At 39.9% G+C, this 22854-nt stretch overlaps 1 protein-coding gene across 1 annotated transcript; it reads right to left on the bottom strand.

Annotated features, from left to right (window-relative positions):
- Positions 1-2470: 2470 nt before the first annotated feature.
- Positions 2471-11610, bottom strand: EMC7 (ER membrane protein complex subunit 7). Its single transcript, XM_044436631.1, has 5 exons — positions 11291-11610; positions 8193-8312; positions 7612-7750; positions 5442-5522; positions 2471-2899 (listed from the first exon to the last, which is right to left on the bottom strand). The coding sequence occupies exons 1-5, from the start codon at positions 11512-11514 to the stop codon at positions 2747-2749; spliced, it is 717 nt and encodes a 238-aa protein (XP_044292566.1). The 5' UTR covers positions 11515-11610; the 3' UTR covers positions 2471-2746.
- Positions 11611-22854: the final 11244 nt, after the last annotated feature.

Here is a 22854-nt window from a genome sequence, read left to right as displayed (position 1 = left end):
AAAAAATCTCATTATCCATTTTGGAATGAGTTGCTTTTCTGTAATTATCATCAGTTTAGGTTCCAGTTGCTGTAGACATGGAATCCCACTGAATCTTTCCATGATCAGACCATTAGATTAACTTAATATTTGGGAGGGAGTGTTGGGGTGATACTTTGAGGCTCAGGCTCAAGCCACTGTATGTGCTTAAGATATCAACACCTCTTCAAGCTTCGCATAGTATCAAGATCTGAATGGGATTCCAGGCAGTAATCTAGGTTGTGAAATAGACTGCTAATAGAATTAATTTTTGGGTCCTCCAATACCATTGAATGTAACAAGAATCAACAGAATCTCTCAGGTGCCATTGCAACATACTAGGAGGTTAGTCTGGGGAAAGTGATTATTTTTCTCAGGGAACTTGTTTTTTGTTCAATGTGTCACACATCCTTCAAATGTGATTAATGTGCTGAAAATATACATACTTGTTATATACCATTCAGCATCTGGCAATCATTAATTAGTGAGATATACTTAAGCAGATGTTTAGGTAAAGTAATACTGAGGTTATTCTGTCTGCTAAATCAAGTATGACCTAATCATTCAGTATGGAATTAGGCAATCACTAACTATTGGTAATCCCTGGAAGTATATTATCACAGTTCTCAAAGGAGTCAATATGGACTTACAAGTCTAATTCAATATGCTGCTTTTGATATAAAGCCTTAAACAGCTGTGATTGATATATAGAATTTCCACATCTGTTATTATGAACTTGAATTGTTTCTTCAAGCACATAAAATTGGCAAGTGTGTAAAATACGTAACAGTTCTGCTGCTGCTGCTTTAGAATACCTTGAACCCGAAGGTGGAGGTGAAAGACAGCTTTACACTAATCATCTCCTTACATCTTCTGATTACTTCTCCTCCCCCTCAGAGCAAGTTAATGGGCAAAGTATAACAGTTTACTATCTAAAAATATTCAACCTTATTATTTCTCCTTGGTTTGCCTAATGAGGGCCAGGCAGCAAAACCTCCCTTCATCTATTTGCTTTTAAAATTAAGTATGGAATAGTCATCAATTGTGGTTGAACAAGTGAAGTTTGAGGACACCAGCATTTGTGTCAGGCAGAACATGTATATATTTACCTTAGGCTTACAGTGACTGTGGTTCCTTACCTGTGTGCCCATAGATTTTTGCAAACATAGAATGTGAATAGCCATGCCTATTGATAAAAGTTGCACTGACATTATAGACTATAGCAGAGTAGAATGGATTATCTCTCTTCCAATGAAAGCTGGCATTCTTGACCTTCATGTTTCCTTCTTAATCTCTAGTCTAGAATATAAAAACATGGTAGAGCTTGCCTTTACCTGCCAACTGTCTTGGCTACTGTGTGGAGAAGACAAAATGGATAAATCCTTTAAGACTGCTGACAGTAGTGGTTAGAACTTTTATTTTTTAAAATATTTATGAATTGCATTAAATGAGTTCTGTATCAGTAATATTGCTATTAATTGGTATAGGGTTCAGGTTCTGATGGCTGAATATTCTGTTTATTCCTCTGATAATGTTATTAGAATATTTTTTCCAACTGAAAACACAAAAGTTGCTAACTAGTCTCTTGCTATTATTCTTACTCTAGTATGTCTCAACCACAGGACTCGCTATTAATCCTTTTATTTTAAGCTATAATAGTAAAAAATTATTAACAAAACATTTGCTAAGATAGTCTGGTGGCAGAGGATAGACAAGAGAACTTGTGGCCTTTTTAAGAAGCCAGAAATCAATATAAGAATCTGACAGTACTGCATCACTGTCATAGGATTTTCTTTAGAAAAAGTCCAACAGTAAGAAAGAAAAATCCAAGTGTTTCACAAAAAATATTTGGAGTATATTTTGGAATTGGTACAAACTGGCTAACAGCCTAAAATTATGCTGAAGCCTAAGGTCTGCCACTCAATAAATTCAAAGAACATGCAGACAACTCTCCTGTCAGTAATTCTCCATTATGTTTATTAAGAAAAACATTATGTATTTATAGTGTAGTAAAGGACATTCACCTAGTTCACATGTAATAACCAATTATGAAATAAAACAATTCATAATTGTGGCTGGGCCAGAGTGAAGGAATCATCTCTCACAAGCTTGTTGCTTTATATTCACTTCCTGAAAAACTCCGGAATGCTCTATTCTTATGATACTGCTGTGATGTACAAATGCAGCATTCCAGATTACTTTGAGTTAAACAGCCCAGAATTTAACCCAATGACAAGCCATGGGTTCAAATTCCCTGTTGTAGCAGGATCACACATCAAGACAAGAATACAGAAACAGGGAAGTGGATGTGAACCAGTATGCTTGCTTACAGACACAAATAATCATGGTTATTTGTGCAACCATGCAAACTGAGCCAATGTGTTATTGTTAAAGACCGCATTCTTTCTTGAAATGAAATACTTTACAGTGATATTAAAGAATCATCAACATATTTCACATAATTTAAATTCTTTAATAGCATTATCTACAAAGGAATTAACTCATCATCAGTACTGCCTTTACATAGATGGAACGGAAATATACCCATGTGTTTAAGGTACAAGGTATTTAAATGGATTAAAAAGTTACATCATACGCAATACACATATCATCTCCAATTTTACATTGGATTAAGATTACAGTAGCATTTTTTTTGTTCTTCTACAGAACATACAAATTATACCATACTACAGAACTGTGCAATTTGTGGTTCCAGGGGAAGATATAACTACCTCCTTTTTCCTGCACCACTTTTCCCTGTTTTACTGCTACCACCACTGGACTTGCTAGAAGATTTTGAAGAGAAGAGTCTTGTCATGAACTCAGACACATCAGGTAGTTCATGGTTAGAATTCAACATATTCATGGATTGCTCCATTTCCTAAACATATACAAACAAGAAGAATGTGTAAAGATCTCAATTTCCAAATCAAAAATAAAGGTAAATCTAGTAGCTTCACTGTTCTCTCAGAAGTTAAATTGCAGCTGCTTTCTACACCCTCACTACAGACTCCACAGCTTAGACTACAGCTTAAAAACAAAATTGTTACATTATAGAGAAATATAAAAAGAAAGTTCTAAAAAAAAAAAAAAAAAAAAAAAAAAAATTAAAAAAAAAAAAAAAAGCAAACAGCATGAATAACCATGTCTAAAGTAGCCTTACAGGGCAAAGGTTTACCATCTAGAAATTGAAACGCTCATTTAGTGTTAACAATTCTAGTTTCAATGCTAAAAGCCCATTCCAGTAAAACATTTCAAAAGCCATTCTTAAAACTCATTTGGAGTACAATGAATTCACATGCTAATGTATGTTTCCCAAGAGTAATTTTTTCTTGCAAAATCACTTGCTTCTAACAATGGCCTCTTATTTAAATAGTATCTGGCAAATGCCATAAAGAGTCTGGTATTTTTTTTAATACAGGAAAGCTTACCTGACTGGATATGCCACAAATTGGTAGATTCTTAGAATTTATTTTCTAGGGTTTCAAGACTGAATAGAAAATGTTACTTCCATGTCAACCTATCCAATACTGCCCACAAAGGATGTTCACTAAGACAGTTTCCCACCAGAGATAGGCCCTGTGGAGTCTGTGGACACCAATGCACTCCTGGATACATTTCTTAGCACCCTTCAAGGTGCCCTACCCCACCACATCAAGAAAAAAATGTTATCACATTCTTACTGGCAACTGGGATTTCTCCTGAACAGGGGATAGACATGCATGTTTAATGTGTTAAGACTCAGTCTTTGGGGTAGGTTGCTTGTCCTTTGCCATGCCTTCTATGGCAGCTGTTTTGTATTGGTGCCAGGGATGGTTTCTCAAACTATCAAATGTGATCACAGTCCAAAAGAGTACATACATTGCCTATCCATACATTAGATAACAGGAACAAGTGGATGCAGCCCCATGCAGTATACCTTAGGTTTCCTCTTTTTGGTTTCTGTTGAATATTTATAGTGCAATTTTATGAAAGCTTACTCAGAATTCTTACAATAGGGACTTTTCCCTGGTAAGTGTATAGAGAAGTATAAACCAAAGCATCAACTATTTCGGGGTACAGACTCATATAAAAAGTGTAACTTGAAAATAAGCTTAAAGCCTGTAAAGCACTACTGAAGACAGTGGTTAATGGAAAGAAAGGGAAATCAATACCAAAAGAACCCACAATAGCAGCAGCCAAAGACAGACAGTAAACACTGCTAAGCAGAGAAGATTTAGTAAACACCTTGAATCTCCATTTTGCTCTAGACTTCCGCTATTCGGCATAACGCATGGTGAAAGGACAATAAATTAGGATAATTTAATAAGTATCATAGTTTAAACTTTGTTACCATGAATGTGTTACAACAGAATGAGACTAGAATGTGAATTCTTGTTTTAATCAGAGTAGGGAAGAGAAGGAGAGGACAATATAAACTGGCAGAAAGTTTGGGAAGACATTTACAAACAGAGGAAGATACTGGCAACCTGCTTTTTTTAATAACCCAGGAGAGTTACAGTGTTTTCAGGGCAAACAAGTGAGTCACACATATACTGCCACCATGATCAACTGCATGTCCTAGGATCAGAGCAGGCCAAGAAAGCAAATGATGTCAGAGAAGGGCATATGGTGATCATTCAACACAATGGCAAACTAAATATTCCTCCTCAGTGGCTCTGCTACCATTCCTCAGCAAAGTTCTCATGCCCAACAGAGACAACATTAATTTCAAGCATCATCAGCAAGGAATCTTTAAGCAGTTGCTACTTTTGCAAACAGGAACAGACTGGATGCTGTCAGCTGATACCCACGGTATAGTAATTTCTGTTTCTCCTAATACCCACTGGAAAAGTGATCTGCCTTCCAAGCATAGTCCTCTGTCACTTCTCAGTCATGGCATGAGGGCACACCTGAGAATTCTCCCACACAGCTGCTCTCTCAATGGGCCTGTAAGGTTCACAGCAGATTATAGTATCTCTTGAATCAGGAGGTTGTTGAATGACTTGTTGAAATGAAAGAGATCATCCAACACATATAAGCTCTCAAGCAAAGTTTTCAGTCCTATCCCACTTAATCTGCACCTTCCTGATCTCACCATACTACTCTCTCCATAGCCTTCACATTTCTGTTCTTTCACCAGAGCATCTTCCACATTATCACTGATGGGATCTATAGTACTAAATAAATGAACAAAATATACTGCACACATAATTTATTCTGTTTAACATTTCTTAGAGTATGAATTTCCTCCAGTAAGTTTTCGACTATAAGGCATTACTGAAGGCTCACTTTCTGAATCATGTTGCATTTCTACCTTAACAGCAAGTGAAACAAAATCTATTTCCCAGGCAATTTCTGGGCTCTCTGTGTGCATGTTGTATTTCCTTTGATCAATTCAAATACAGTTATTTGCACTATTAACTCTTGCAAAGCTTACTCACCCGCCTCATGTCAGGATCACTGGTATTGACCACCTTAGGCAACAGTACAAATATCAGCAATGGAAGGATCATCATCATAACCTTAAACAGCAAAAATTCAAAAGATGGTGTTAATGTATTTTTCTGATTTTCATTGGAAGTGTCAAACAAAAAACCTAATGTGAAAGTTCGTTTCACAATGCTTCAATATTACTAGTTCTATGAACAGCCAAAAATGAAGTCCCTGGCAATAAATCCACATATTATAAATAATTTGCATATACATGAAACCCCAGTGATTAGCACATTATCTGATAACAACTAGAGCCATATACCCTTCTGTAACAACTAATGGTAACTAGGAGAGCTCAAGGTACAGCTATAGATCTGGAAGCATCCTGGTGTTATGAACTATGACAATGAGGGAAAGGCAAACAATCTAGGTTGCAAGCATAGCTTTCAACTAGTCAATGTATCTCCTATGTATCCACTGAAATTATGGGTCATATGAAAGTGAAATAGGCCAATCCCATTCTGTTCTGGGTACCAAATTTTAAGGAGGACATTGATAAACAGAAGCATGTCCAAAGGTCTGCAACCAGCATGGCAAGACCTAAGGGGAATGACTGCAAAAGTTGAATAGCCTACCTAAAGATTAAGGGGAGATAAATATGTGAAGGGCTGTCACACTGCTCCATAGGGTATGAACAGAACTAGTAGCAAGAAAGTGCATGGAAGCAGACATTGGATATCATGAAGGGAAACTTTTTAACGGTAATAATCAGCTGACAGTGAATTGACTGGTTCAGGAGATGGTGGTCTCTCCTTTTCAATAGGAATTTAAGCCTAGACTCCCAAACTTCTTTCCAACTCTACAATTCTATGTGCGACATCATGATTTCACCCAGTGACCCATCCTCAAGCTGCACAGAAATAGATCAAGAATGGGACTCACCTCCTTCCCTGCAGTGTTCTGTAATTATTCTACTATTATCATAGATAACATAACACTACTCAGAATCTGTCTTGTGAATGCATTTGAATTTCAGACCTTCTACATGCAATCTCCAAGCAGGGCTGGAAAACTGCTACTGGAATGTGTTGACAACTCTCGCTTCAATGGAACAATAGTATGACTTTGCATAGTGCAGCTCCTATACTCCTAATGTCTACTAGGTTCTATAACTCTAATTAGCATCAATGTCAAAGGTCTCCCAAACACCTCTTAGAATCAACAGGGTACACACACTGTAGGCCACAAACTCAATCTCAGTGGCACATCTGGGATAAAAGCAGGGCAAGAGCCAGTAAAGATGGTGGCTGCTATGTGTGCCTGACGTAGCACAGCAGCCCCAATACTCAAAAATCTCATCAAGGCTGGAAAGCATGGTAAGACAACTCTGTTTTCTCTCCCAATGCACATAGTTGAGGCAGGATACCTATTACAATAGATATTTACATATTTGTAATTTTACTAGGAAGCCATTATATTACTGTTACATTGCATTTATATTATACTGTTTCTTTTTTCTTCTGTGAGGAAATCCATGTGGTTTATGCATCTCCATTTCATAGTCATTTTATTATTACTGTTTTTGCACTATATTTATACCCCTTGTCTTCCTCTTGCAAGAAACTCAAAGTTGCTTCCAAAGTTCTCACCTTCTCTGTGAGATAAGTTAGGCTGAGAGTCTGTGCCTGGCCCAAAGTCATGAACTGAATACCATGGCTGAGTGAGGACTAGCACCCAGATGCCCAGTACAACATTCTAGCCACTACATTACACTGTATATATCAAAACTGCAATATCTCATAATTTTGCAAACAAACTTAACATACTTGGCAACAGTTCCCATTGAACTCAGTGAGACTTACTTCTGGGTAAGACTGTACTTAAAGCCTAGTTTACATTTCCTCAGAAATATCCTGGCTTTTCCCAGTTGACTGTACTGTAACAAATCTCTGTATGATGTAACCATACACTTCTCCAGAGATGCATCTTATAACATTCATAGATACAAACCTTGCTTAATCATGTCTACTTCATAAATTGTCTCCCTCTAGAAATGATATAATTGAGACACACATCATTTAATGTTTACTTTTAACTCACATAAGCAGGACCTTCAAAATTAAAATTAAATAGGTAATTTGCAGCAAACTAGTTGATCTGTGTATCTTCTAGACATACCATGGGATTCATTAAGAAGTCTGTCCATCCCCAAGATTCTCTCTTTATGAAGTAAGAAGGAGGTCCTGAAGATTTCATCTGAAGAGGGTATGGCAATCGGACTACTTCTGATGTTTTAATGTAATTCACAAATCTGGCTCTGAGGAAAGGAATTTAAAAGCATTTTCTATATCATTTCTCCATTAAACCCCTCCTTTATATTTTCTCTATTGGCACATGTATTTTTAAATTGAAACTGTGTGAATGGTCAAGAGAGAACAATCCTATGGTCCTAGGAAGTGGGGCCCAGGCACCACAGGAGTCTATAGCCCCTCCCCATGAGGCTATAGAAACCATGAAGTGTTCATTTAACAGCTATTCCTTACCTCAAAATGAGTTGATTATGTCAGGCTGTGCATAGAACTTTCATGCATATTTATATATTGAAAAAGCAATTGTAAGGGACATGTAGCAGTTAGAAAGATTTCTTCTAGTGAAAAACTAACAATAAAAGAGTTGCTGAAAAACCAGCCCTGTCCTCTTGCCACCGTTATCTTATATAGTATATTCATTTGGTTCAATACATGATTTAAGAAGCTCACCTCATTTTCCCTTTTGAAGTGATGTCCACTCGCACTGGTTCAAATTTATAAGCTGGAGATATAACTTCAACTACATATGACCCAGAAGGAATATCATGAACAACAAAGCTTCCATCTGTCCTGATAGAATAAAAACTACCATAGATTAACTCTACCACAGATAAGATACAAATATACCATGGAAGTTTTAATATCATAACACAGGGAAAAAACTTGCTGGATCAGAACAAAGGGTAAACTAGTTCAGTACCTTATAATAATTAGTATCTGTCATGCCAAAGAACAGAATTACAATGCCTATTAAGGTAATATTGTAACCTGGTTATATCAGGGCTGGGGATAGTCATCCTTGAGCATCCACACCAAATGCCCAAACATAGCTGCACAGAAAAAGGCACCTGAAGGAATTGCCCTTTACTTTCCATTCGCCACCCTGAATGAGACAATGACTGACAGGTGAAGCCAGTATGCAATTCAGCCAATGGACCCTAGGCCCAATTCTGTTTTCCATACTTGCATTTATATATGGTACACCCTGACTTGAATACTGTGTATGGTTAGGTAACTGTACCTCAAAAGAATATGTTGGAGCTGAGAAAGGTACACAAAAAAGCAACCGAAAATAATCAAGGGATCAAACTTTCCTGAGAAAAAGATTACAATGCTTGGGGCTTTTTAGCTTAGAAAAGGTAAGCAAAGGGGAATGTGACTGAGATATATAAAATTATGGGTGGTGTGGTTTATAAGAGGAAGAAAACCCTCTCATAAACCATGGAGTTGTTTAATGAAACTTCATAGTGAGAGATGCAGAACAAAAAAAAAAAAAAAAAAAAAGAACATATGCTGCCAAAAGATGTACTGTTGGTCACTAATTTGGTGACTTTAAAAGGAAGCTGCACAAATGGCTTGCAGGGTCAGCCATATACAGAAAGACTGAGGGAGCTGGATCTTTTCAGCCTTGAGAGGAGGGGACTCAGAGGGAACCAGCTAGTGACATACAGATACCTGAGGGGGTACCATGCAGAGGTAGGTCATGACCTTTTTTCCCCTGCAGTGGAGGGCAGGATGCATTCATGAGCAAAGCTGATCAAACCAAGATTTAGGCTGGATGCCAGGAAGTACCTCCTGGTGGTTGGGACCCCTAGGATATGGAATGGGTTTCCACCAGTGGTGGCTAAAGCCCCAAATGGTGAGGGTGTTTAAGGATAGGCTAGACATGCACATGGTAGGCATGTCATGAGTGGAGCTGGCTGAAGCTGGGGGTCAGACTATATCAACCAGGAGGTCCCTTCTGACTCACTCTGTTTCTTTAAGGGCAACATTAGAAGTTAGGGTTTTTATGTTCTTAACAATCACCCTTTATCATGATGGACTTAAACCAACATGTTCTATCACAACATACTTATGCACATAATTACACTCAAGCATCTTCTGAATTTGCCAGCAAGGAAAAATATCAGTTGAGCACACTAATGCCAAAGATAATGGGAATGCACATCAAAACACATACCCTATGGAAAGCTCTTAACAGAATCCACATTTGGTTACACAGAGCAATATGTACAAAATTTACACCTGCAGTTTCTAAAAGCAAGGATAGCTGAGCCACTCTATGGAGTATCTATAGAAACCTTGGAGAAAAACAAGAACTACAGAAACAGCTATATTCTGTGGATCTTCAATACTGCTGATTGGTGGGAGCAATATCATTAAAGAGAAACTCTCTAAGAAAAGGTGTTTGGATTCTCTCTCACAGACACAATGGGCAATGTTTGCTGAAATAAATGCTTTAACTGTACTAAGAAACATACTCTAAGATATATTCAGGTTAACCCTCCCCAGCCTCAAACTCTCCAGTTATAATGAACCACAACTTCTGTAATGCCCAGCTAATATGGATTGGTTGTGCTGGCTAGAGATGGTATTATTATTATTATTATTATAACATTTCTATGCCGCCCCTTGCCGAAACCTCGGGGCGGCTTACAACATGATAAAATACATTGAAATACAATAGTACATAATAAATTACCATTAATACAAAAATACAAAAAAATACATTGATTTACAAATATAAGATTAAAATTATCAGTATAAATTAAGTAAATAAAAATATAGGAGAAAGAGAAGGAAGAAGAAGTTGCCCTGGCCAGATCATATGTTTTAACAATTAAAATGATGTTTAAATAAAAAGGTCTTTACCTGGCGCCGAAAAACCAGTAACGACGGTGCCAGGCGGACCTCTTTGGGGAGTGAATTCCATAGGTTGGGCGCCACCGCAGAGAAAGCCCTCCTCCGGGTACTTACTCTCCTAATTTCTTTCATGGAGGGTTCCTGGAGAAGGAACTCTCCCGCAGATCTCAAGGGGCGGTCGGGCATATACGGACGTAAGCGCTCGTTCAGGTAGCCAGGACCCAAGCCGTTTAGGGCTTTATAGGTCATAATCAACACCTTGAATTGGGCCCGGGCTTCAATGGGCAGCCAGTGAAGCTGACGGAGGACTGGAGTCATGTGAGCATAACGCCCAGTCCCCGTCAGCAACCTGGCAGCTTTATTTTGCACCAATTGAAGTGTTCGGACTGTCTTCAGGGGAAGCCCCACGTAAAGCGCGTTACAGAAGTCTAGGCGGGAAGTCACCAGCGCGTGTAGCCCAACACAACTGGAGGACAACAGCTTGTGGAAAGCTGTCGTGCACAGTCTCACTTGGTTTTTCTCAAGTCAAAAAAGCAACTCTGGATGTAGATTTTAAAGCAGTTATCCTTTAGTTCTGAGTCTCTCTAATTTGTCCCGAAAAAATGTTAAATGCTATTCACTGTGCAAAAGCCACTGTGGTGCATTGATTACCAGCACCTTGACCTCTCTGAGCGAGGGGGCAAAAAAAGAAAAAAACTCCTTAAAAAAGTAACAAAGCTAAGTATGAGATCCTCCCCTCACTGAGACGTGGTTGGGAGTCCTGCTGCTGACTTACGACTCCCCCGACGTCAAGGAAAACCGGGAACACCAGGCACCCACCGACCGATACCACACGCTCTCCTGGACTCGGGGTTCAGAGAGCGGCGCAAGAAGGAAGGTGACGGGGCTTCGCAACTGGTACTCACTTGAGGAATCCGACATGCTCCTCTCCGTCCACAAGTACTCGGGCCCCCGCAATCCAGTCTTGAGGCTTCACTCCCGGCACCACCGCGCGACCCTCGATCTTGAACCGTTCGCCACTGCCGAGGGTTTCTGTGCCGCCGCTGGTCACCTCCGAAGCCAACGAGCTGGCGGAGGATGCCAGCAACAGAAGTATCGCCCCGGAGAGGCCGCCGGGCCAGGCCGCCATTACTGCAGCAGCGAGGCACCGGGAAACAGCTGTGGGGAAACAAGCAGCAGAAGACGAAAAGAGCCGCTCGTATCCAGTTGCGCATGCGCCAAGGAACAAGACGCTCACCGCGACACTCCGGCTGCGCCTGCGATCACGTGATAAACAAAGAGGAGAACGTTTCTGATTTTGCGTTCATTCTCTGGACCCCAACTTCCGGTTTCTTGTAACCGCCATTTTTAAAATATTTCGTTCAGAGGAAGTGTTTGGAGAAAGCAGTTGGGATTTTAGGAAAGCTGTGTGGCCAACCTTCAAAAACAAAACAAGACAAAACAAAGGTAGCATGAAAAATAAGTATTTCAGGGTTTTGAGCTACCTGTAAAGCACGAGTGTTTTGAATGTGGTAGGTTCTTGCAGTGCGTAATAGTACAGTGGTATTAGATTCATCTTGATGGTGTAATGGTATTAGATTCACCTTTCCTGCAACCCCGAGTTGTTTTATATTGGAGATGTTTTAATTGGAAAAATGTGGACCTATGTGTCCATTACAGCCAAGTTACTACAGCTGCTGAACTAATTTGATTATTAGCTTCCAAGCCTAACTGTATCCTTTCAATGTTTGTTACTTAGCTCTATTTTTTCTCAATAGCTGAAACTTTCTAAGAGGTGCATAAAACATAGGGAAAAACCATAAAATACAAAAACACAATATTGTTCAATAATTTTAAGGTTTCTTTAAAAAAATATGTAATAAAGCAAAGCAAAACAAATGGCAGAGGTCAACATGATGCAGAGATCTAAAAAGCATTTATTAATATAAGGACTTTAATAAGTTGAAGAATATCCTGCATTTCCAGTGCAGGTTAAACCAGCAATTAGATTGCTGATAAAAACAATAGTTAGATTTTTGTGCAAACATCTATACACTTGCTTTGTTCTTTTTCCTTTTACTCTATCTCTCATTCATTGTTTATTTGGGGAGGTTCTTTAAAAAAAAATTGTTCTTGAGAGAAACAGATGGAGCTGCTTCTCTCCAATTACATTGAGTGCATTCACATGAAACAGCAGTCCTTTCTGCTGTTGGTTGCTTGTCATATAAACAGCCTGTGGTGAGCCCCTGACAGCCTCATAAGTTGTAAGCTCCCTCTTCAACCTTGGTTTTCCTCCTAAGTAGCCCCAGAAATTTCATATGAGTGTTGACCAAATGGTCGATGTTCTGGTGTGTACATGGCCAAAATACACAACGGGGGAAGGTTTTCTTTTGAAGAATTTATTCTTGAGAATATCTGACTGCCAAGGAATTGTTCCAGGTGGGCCAACTGAGGACTGCTTGAGTGCATCTTTTATATATTGATCATTAAAAAGTTACATGTTTCACAGTCAATACTTTCAAATATGTTACAGAAGTAAAAAGTTACAATGGCATGACCTTTCACACTTGCATGCCAAAGAAGATGCTCCAAAGGAAGGGGAGGATGAGGTGCTGTTACATGGAGGAGGAGGGTGGGGTGGGGTGAATTGCCCTTTGTTTGAGCTGCTGTTATCTGTCAAGTGCCAACTAGCTTTTTTTGGACTGCTGCCTGGTTAGTATCAGCTATATTTCAAGGATACACTCTTGCTGATTTCTAGAAAAGAGGGTTTTTCTCAGGCCTGGTTATGTGTCAATGATTGCACATGGTAGGCGGGTCGTGAGTGGAGCTGGATAGAGTTGGGGGTCAAACTAGATGGCTCAAGAGGCACCTTCTAATTTGCTATGTTTCTATGTTGATTTGCACATCAGGAGAAACAAGTCATTCCTCCTCTCTTTGCTGTTGGTGCAAACTGTTTCGGGCTAGATGTGGCTTTCCCACCACTCCAGCCCTTTTTATTTTTCTGGAGATTATGAAAATCAGCTGTCAAGCCAACTCTTGCTGGATAGAACCACCCCTACAACAACCCATGAGTTGTTGGTGTGGTTTGTCACCATGCACGAGCCACCCTGAGGAAATCAGTCTGGGTTCTCATAATAGGAGAACCTACTGTGAGTAGCAACCCCTGATGGCTTATCATGTCATGCAAATCCAGTCATTAGCTTTTACCTGTCTTCCCTTTGCAATCTCTCTGTCTTGCATAGGCTCTGGTGGTGAGATGGGGTGCTTTTTGGAGATTAGTGATTACCTATGTGAGGACTGACTGGAAAAGGCCTTAGGAAATAGATCCTGATTGACACTCTGCCAGCTCTCACCCTAGCCAACTGTCTTCCCCTCTATACTTCAAATTGATTCCTGAGATCTTCCAAGAAGGTCTTAATGGTTGTCCCACACTTTACAGTTTGTTGCCTGGCAATGGCACATACAAGCCTTCTCAGCAATGACAGCACCCCATTTGACTTGTGGTTCAAGAGACAGAAACTGGTCAGCTTTAAATGCCTCCTGAAATCATATCTGTTCTCTCCAGTTTTCCCTGCCCAAAACTGCACTGTTGTGTTCTACTGTTTGTGCAGCAGTCTGAAAGTATTTTATATTTGCTTTTACATTATTTTTATATTCTGTTATACTTTTTGATGTAAACTATTTAAAGACATTAGGATTTGAGGCAGTATAGAAGTAGTTTAAATAAAGTGGATAGAGAGAGGGAAATTACATGATTATTTCTCATACAAGTAAAGGCTGTTTGAGTCACATAATGACTATGCTAATGACAGGGTAATTACTATCCTTGTAAACATGGCACATGTGGAATTCCAAGAGTATGTGTGCTTAAGGCTTTTAAATTTTGTACTTGATATGCTACAATATTTTTGTCACTGTAGCACACTTTTTGTCATATTAGCTAGGTCATGCATACAAAGCAAGCTCCTTAAGTATTTTTAAACACAAGTTGGCCTTGCACAATATCTAGTTACATCTGCTATTATTGGGATGCAGAATCTCAGGCCTAGGCACCAAATCTTGCCCACTTGGGGTTCCAGTCTGGCCCTTGAAAGTTCCCCCAAATTATTTTAGGTGGCTTTGTTGCTTTTGTACATTTCCCCTTATTTAAAAGCTTAGTTACTGGCAGTAAATGTTTTAATCTAAACATAGTAGTATTTTCACCTAATTCCTTTTGCCCACCCCTGGAATGTGGCTCCCAAGAATTTCTCTGAAACTGAATTCAGCCCTTGCAAGGTTCTGCAGTCCTGCACTACAGAATATTAAAGCCTAATTTACTATAGAGGCGCAGCTGCCAAATTAGAGAATTGTCCTGTCTGTTCCTCCCATATGATGTTTTGTCAGTTTTTCATAGGTTTTTTCCACTGTCTCAAGTGTTCTCACAGAAGAACAAAAGATTGTGTTGGAACATCTAGTACTGTTACTGCTGTAGCTAGGGAATCCCTTTCTTGTGTCTCCCACATCCATGCTAGAAATAGTTCTAAAAATGATTATAGTTCTGGAGGCTTAAGGAAATTCAGCTTTAATCAAGGATCTGTAGGGTTACAAGTAAGCCCAAAGAAGTGAAGGCAAAGCATGTACATGTCACAGTTACATTCTAAGAATGGCGCTGATATGGAGATTTGGGCCTGATCAGACATGTAATGGCAATGGCCACTCAAATTATTATTTACATTGGTAGAGTAGGTTGATGAATATACTCATTTCAGAAATGCACACCCTCTACCTGAGAGGCCTTTAGGTTTTATATTGCGTTTTTGCACATTATAAAAATTAGACTGATCAGCCAGAGCATTAGGCAGAATACTTGCGAGACAAATACACACTGTGTTTTAGTGACAAACTCTGATTTCCAGAGCTTTAGCATATAATTCGGCATGCTCCAGGCACAGTAATGAAAATCCTGCATCTGATTGTTCACTTTTATTTCTTACCCAGTAATTTGAAATTATGATTATGAAATTATAACAGGTAAGAGAAATTGGTCTTGTTCAGTTCAAAATAAACAGTGGAGCCAATGGCAGTATCCAGTGTCCTTTGACAGATACTGGACTGTTATCATTAAAAGTACACCAAGATTGCTTGGGGTATGAAATAGTTTCAGCCCCAAAACAGCATTTTTGGGTACTTAGGAAAATGTAAGGACTAGAAGCAGGGGTGCAAGTGAAATTATTGTTTTGATTCTCTGGCTCTACAAGGAATATTGTCTTCTGATGATTCTATTTCAGGCATTTCGTTTGGTCGCTAAGATAAATCTAGCTACGTTGCTGTTCCTGTTGAATTGACATGCAAGAATACAAAATATATCATTTAGGCTGCAGTGCGGGACCTGATAGCATGGGAGGTTTTAACCAATTTTGTGCATCTATTCTATCACCTGCAACAGAAGAAACTACTTAGCATTTTTATTGTATGTATCACATTATAGTTCCCTGGCGTAATGTTCTAAGCAGTTGTATTAGAATTAATTGTATTTGGCTCAAGAATTAAGAAGTCTATTCCATTTTGGCTTTCCTTTTAATCTGTCTGCCCATACATTTCTAGAATGAAAGTCCTAATAAAACCCAGACATGTATGTTCTTTTAACAGCACTGTTCTTATAAATCAAGCGCCTATCAGTCTGTGCAATTCAGAATAAGGAATTGCTCTGGTCTACTTAAATAAAGCCAACTACCAGCATGAATTGTAGCTTTTTGCCATTTAAGCGTGCCATTGGAGCTTCTGGGCTCTATTCTGTGGAATTCTCCCCACAAAGACTTCTGTCCATTCTTCTCAGGAAAGAAGGCCACATTTCAGTTGCAGAGAATTCTACACTGTCCACCACAGTGAATAAGAATGCCTATTTGCATCAAAACTCCATGTGCACCAAGATATTTTGCTGCCTGTGAAGGACAAGATGACACCCTCTTGCTCATGTAAGACACCAGACTGGCAGTTGAATCTTATTTCAACACTGCTGATGAGACAGCATCTTCCGTCGCATGCAAAGGCAGCAGGTTAGCCTAGAGAGTGCAGGGAAGGCCATATGGCATGCATTGCTCTATTTTTCAACATCTCTGATGGTCCCTCTTCCTCAGCATCCACCACTCTAGGCAGCCACCTCACTCTGCCTAATGGTAGAGCTGGCCCCAACATACATACATTGAGGTTGTGAGATGGGGCAACCTTATTAGTAAAACTGCTATTATTTTATTTTATTTTATTTTATTTTATTTTATTTTATTTATTAAAACATTTCTATGCCGCCCCTTGCCGAGGCTTACAACATCAAATAAAATACAAAATACATTATGAAAATAACTCTTTGTGTATAGCCTGAAGTGCCTGGCAAATCTTGGAAGGTAAGCAGGGCTGGGCCTGGTTGAAATCTGGATGGGTGACTAATGTCATGAACTGCCCAGAGGGCTTCAGCAACTGGTGGATTAGAAATGTACTGTAGTAGTAGTAGTAGTAGAACTTTTACCTTATTATTTCAAATTTACCTCCACCTGGTAAGTACAACAGCACATCATGGCTGCCTACGCTAATATGATTGGCTTCAGTTAGTATAATTTTAATCCAACAGTTGTCTGAGCAGAGGGTCATTAAACAGTTCATTATGTCTTAGCGCATAAAAGATAGTGACTGGATGTTCTAGGGTAGAAGTAGTCAGTCCAGCAGGATAAATTCCTCACACTAATAAGATTTAGAATAGCCTTCCCCACCCTGGTGCCTTCCAGATGTGTTCAGTATTACTCAGCATCTACCAGCTAACCTCTGCTGGGAATTGTTGGCCATCAGATCTGGGGGACACATGGATGGGGGAAGCTGGTTTTGGATATTGCATCTTCATTTAGCATGGGCAGTACTTGTGTCTGTGTAACCCTGGTATTTTAAGTGTGCATTGTATGTACTCAGTAACACAGCTTTCCGCCTTGTGAAGATTACACTGACCTTCCATGTGCCATTTCTGTTAACTCATCCTTTTAGGAGCTGAGCTAACTGTGCACATCTAAAAATTACAATTACTCTGCTACATATAATTAGTTAAGTTCAAAATTGAGTCCACGCATATCTGTCATACTAGTAAGTTCTACATGTGAGATATACATGAAATGACTATACATAATGGCTATAAATATTATTGCACATGTAAATACAGTACAGGTCTCAAGCATTATGTAGTATGGCATCCCTGATGGACCCATCTCAGGATAATGTGACCCTTAAAGCTTCACTTTGCAAAGTAGGGGTGCCAATTTTAAAGAAATAACTCTTTTAAGTTGGGAGAATGTGGGCTTGCTGGTTTGGACATTGGAATAAGCCCCCAAATATATACATCAGAAAGGTAGCTTAATATTTAGTTTTTTATACAGTGCTTTTCCCAAAGGGCTTGAAGAAGTTCATACATCATGGCCGAGTAATCTTGCCAATAGCCACTATACATTAATGCATTGTTATTATTACTAATAACATATTGGAGGTAGGTCTGAAATGAAGAGACAAATTGCTTGCTTAAAGTTATCCTGTAAGTTTATAGATGAACTGCATTTTTCCTGAAACAAGATTTTTTTAAAAATACGGACAAAGGGAGCCAAAGGGGAATCCTTTTTGCTTGTGCCTGCCTATTTCATTGGTGGGCAGATTGCATTAGATATGTCCCATTGTGTGAAGGAATCCTTTATCCATTGTCATGCTTTCCCTTTAAAGCAAGCCATTAAAGTTGTCCTTAGAAATGAACATGCTTCTTTCAGATGAAAAAAGTAAAGTTTGAGAGGTATCTGTAAACGTTTCTTAAGGCTTTGGCCGGTGATGTAATTTCCACATAAAAGCTGAATGAAGTGCTAATTGGCATTTTATAATTTTCTTGGGGAAAAGCAAAACACTACCTCTTACATAAGCCAATTTAGTACCACCTAGGAATATTGTTTTACAATGACATTTTAAAATGTCAGCAACTAAATTTGCAGGAGACCCACACAGAGGATGCTATGGAAGATGGTGGAGTAAGGCAACAAGACTCCCTTTCCTCAAAATGGAGTGACAGTAAGCACCATTGTTAAATATACACTTCCTTCTGTAAGTTTCAGTAATGTGTCTAGTATGGCAACACTCACATTTTCTAAATGCTGTTCTAGGGTCCTTCTATGTATTGTAACTGGGATACCTCTCCTGCTGCTAATGATTTTATTTTGGTCTTTTTCGTCAGTTTGCAGCATACTGCTTAGTAGAAGTCATTGTATTCTTTTAATTCTTATTCCCTTTAAGGTAAAATTAGATCTGTAATGAACTCATATATTATACTCAAGGGAGCAAATTTACCCATACTTCACTGCAAAGACTATTCTTCAAAGCAAAATCAGATTAAACCTTATCTTGCCCAGTGGTTCAATTTGCATGCTTTTCTCAGCTATTATTTTTATAGAGTGCTGGCAGTATGCAAAAAAGAGCTAGAGAAAAGGAAGTTTGAAATACATAAAATGAACAAAATATTTGAGATTAGCAAAAATGGGTTTGCTAGAACCTGGATTAATCATTAAAAACTCACTGTGGATTCTAAAATCAACTATTATGTCTCCAGACTTTGGAAAAAGCACTACAACAGGTTTGGAATACACAGCACAGTACTTACCCTTTGGGTGTGTGCTCACACAAATGTCAACCCAAAGTGGTCTATCAAGCTGATCCAGAAATACTTGATATGCAGAACTTTTAATATCCAAATTAATAACATGCAAATCCTTAGGATGTAGTATTATGAGCGGCTGCATGTATGCAACAACTACCTGGCTCCAATCCTGTCTGCATCTATTTAGGATTAAGGTCCATGGAATACAGTGGCCATGTTCACATGTCACAACAAGCAATCCTGCAGAGTTTCCACCATGTCTGAAAGAATGACACGTGTGCTAACTGTCCTTTCACCTGCCATTTTCTTCCTCAGTCCTCCAGGCCGTATCTCAGGAGGCACTGCAGGGAGGAGTAAGGCTCCTCACTAGCAGTTGCACTCACAAGCTAAGTTCAGCTTGCTGTAACTATCATGCAGTCTGCTGCACAAACAGGGCTCATTCCCTAAAGTGGTGATTTCTGAAGTCAACAGTACTGTCCCCTTGGTGGTGGTGGTGATTGGAAATTTTAAATTTGCAGTAGAGCAAGAGACCTAATTCAAAGAAAGAGGCATGGGGGCACTAGGGTTGTTGCCCAAGAGGAAAAAGGAAGGTAGCCCAAAAATGCCGGGGACCACTGACCTAAAGCATGGCAGACAGGACAAGGAGATCGTCGGGCTTCCTCCCTCCTGCTCCAAATGATGCTATTTGAGCTAGAGGTGGTTGTTTGATCCAAGCTCAGCCAAAAGGAAGACAGATATCAGCTGGGTAGTGCTGCAAAGGAGCTGTACCCTCCATGAGCATCTGAGCAAAGCCCCTCTTGTGCAAGAGCAGGGTGAGAAGCAACTGGGTGGTAGCAGTGAATTACCTAGTTGGGGGCTGTGTACTGCAACACATCCCCTTGGCTGATCACTCACCTCACTGCCATTCCATCCCCTACCTACTCACCTCCTGGGTGAATTGCCCGCCTCACATGTCACCTGGCCAGATCACCGAGATACCCGTCTTAGCTGCCTGCTTTGGCTGTTCTGCCATGTCCCTGCCTTTTGTGAGGTTGTATTACATGAGATCATGCTGTCCTCCAGCATGCAAGAGGGGACAGTGCAACCTTGCAAAAGGCGGGTCTGCCCAGCAATCTGTCCAGGCAGCACATGAGGTGGGTGACTTAACCAGGAGGTGGGTAGATAGGCAAATGGCCAAGTGGCAAGCTGGCAAGGAGGGAAATCCAGCCAGGCATTGGAGAGCATGTGCTGGGAGAGAAGACAGGAAACAACACCTGCCTAATGAGTAGATGGTTGCTCTATGGAGCAGGGGCGGAGAGCAATGGCTGAATGAGCACACACCCAGGGGAGTGTGCAGTCCAACAGGGGAGAGGTAGGTAGCACAGGAAGGAGCACTGTGCACTGGGATTGGTTCTTAACCATGCGGGTTGATGGTATACATGCCACCATTTCGTAGGAAGATGGAGGCATACTTGTGTGTGAACGCAGGACAAAGGTAAGAAAGGCAACTTCAAGGTATATCGTAGCATTAGGCATAAACAGTTAAATTACACAAAAAAGTCAACACTTTTCAATATCAGCTTGGTCCATTTATACAATGACTACAATCTTAAATTCTGCCAAAGGATTTGTTTTTTCTTTATAAACCACATTAATTATAAGCTGCATTTAACAGTAACTTCAAAGCCATTGTGGTTTTAGTTTAAGCAGCTGTGAACATATTTATAATACCCTATTCTGTTTTCTTAATTAGGCATTCCAGCTAATGTGACCTAATTGTACAACTATATCAGTGCTGTGGGAATCTATCTTTAAACAGGTCGCAGTGTCACTATAAAGTGGCATTATCATTTCAACTACATATAGTTTTCAAGGGGAAAATATTTTTTAAATCCTATGCACAGATACAGAAAGTTGCTAATGCAACTTATTCTAGAAAAACAGGATCTCTTCTATTACATTACATTGCATGCATAAATAAATAAATCACTTTGTCACACACAGAATCTATAGAATTGATTGCCAAAGTTTGCCGTGAACAGGATAGATTAATTCAGAGATAGCTGAATAGACATTGATTGACCTTTAACTAAAAAGGAAATTTATATTCATTTTTAATGTATGTATTCTGGTTCTGTTGCCATTTACCATCAAATAGTCTCTAACTTATGAATGAATGCCCTCCAAAATGTCCTATTGATGACATCTCTGCTTAGCTGTTCTAAATTCAAGGCTGTGGCTTCCTTTATGGAGTCAATCCATCCCTTACTTGGTCTTTTCTTCCTTTCTGGCTTTGACTTTCCATAGTATGATTGTCTTCTCCAGTGAGTTTTGCCTTGTCATGATGTGATATTCAAGTACCAGATATCAAGTACTAAACTAACAGGTGGTAGCGACTTCTGTCTTGCCCTACTTGTAAGCTTTCCTGGATCCCTCTCAGACAAACTAGGCCAGGCAGACAGGGTGTTTTGCATTCCATTGAAATGGATGGCATTTACTACATGCCTTACACTGAAGTTAAATTGGGTTTAGCTGTAAGACATGAATAAGAATTAGAGGCACCATGTGTAACATGACAAAAACCAAATTAGACTTAATCTTGCACTGTGTAACTTGCAAAATATTACTTGGCAACCACTTCTCTAAGTACTTAAAAGCAGTATATAATCTAGCCCTTGTTTGTGCAGGCATTTATTTTCCTTACAGTCTTCTGTCCATCACTAGAATGGGACAGAAAATGTGTAATAGATACTGTGCATGCATTCATCTTTTGCTATTGTCTGTTGTGTTCCTGGCAGGCTGAACTTAGCTGAGTCAGATTGCTGCAGTATTACTGAGTAACACAGGATTTTTTTTACAATGTGTTTGCTTATTCCAGAGCACTGCCAACTGTCAGATACTATACCTTGTTTTAAAGCCATTGTGAGAGCTTTTTTTCTGCTGAAGAGTGCGGTCATTTGACAAAATTAAACAGCATCAAGTCCCAGGAGAAATCTACATCAATTGGTGTAGAGCAATGGGACAGATTAGGGATTCTGTTGGTGAACCACTACCCTGCTTCTCACACTGCCTGTCTGACAGAAGTGGCCTCTATTGGTCCTGCAGAACGTTAGCATCCATGCCAAAAGCAGCTTACCGGGGGGTGGATCAAGATTTGATGGACTCCATGCTGACCCTGGGACTGGGTGTGGGATGGTGGTCTGAAGGTGTGGGACCTTGACCGTTTGCCGAAGTCAGATCGCTGCCTGTTGAGATTTAGACTAATACTGACTTTTCACAGGTGGTTGTCACTGATCACTCCTGAATGGCTTCTCTGTAGTAAAGTTCATTTGGCTCTATGGTACAGTGGTACCTCGGCACATGAACGCCTTGGTTCACCAACAAATCAGGTCGCAAACAAAAATTTCATTAAAATTTTGACATGGGTCGTGAACTCCGCATTGGGTGACAACCAAGATCGCAGCCATTCCCCACCCCCGAGTGGAGAGATGGCCACAATCATAGTTGCTTTCGTGCAGGGAAGGCATGCATGATCAGAGGTGCGCTCCTGCAGGAAAAATGGGCACAATCTCGGCCATTCCTCCCCTCCCCAACCAGCACGATCACGGCCATCGCCCCACCGTGCCAGGATGACGGGCGCGATCTCAGTCATGCTGGGTGGGGCGGGAAGATGGCCGCGCTTGTGCTCGGGGGGGGGGGGGAGGGGAGATGGCCACGATCTTTGTTATCACTTTGCTTCACATTTTTCTGATTTAAAAAATGGTTACAGAACGGATTAACCTTACTTACACTGAACCGTATGGGGAAATTTAACTTGGCTCATGACCAGTTTGGGTCACGACCAGAGTCCTGGAACAGATTAAG

The sequence above is a fragment of the Varanus komodoensis genome, unplaced genomic scaffold (assembly GCF_004798865.1).
Source record: "Varanus komodoensis strain SLA01 unplaced genomic scaffold, ASM479886v1 scaffold3, whole genome shotgun sequence".
Taxonomy (NCBI): domain Eukaryota; kingdom Metazoa; phylum Chordata; class Lepidosauria; order Squamata; family Varanidae; genus Varanus; species Varanus komodoensis.
The sequence above is the reverse complement of the archived record's forward strand: the minus strand, read 5'-3'. Positions and strand labels throughout refer to the sequence as shown.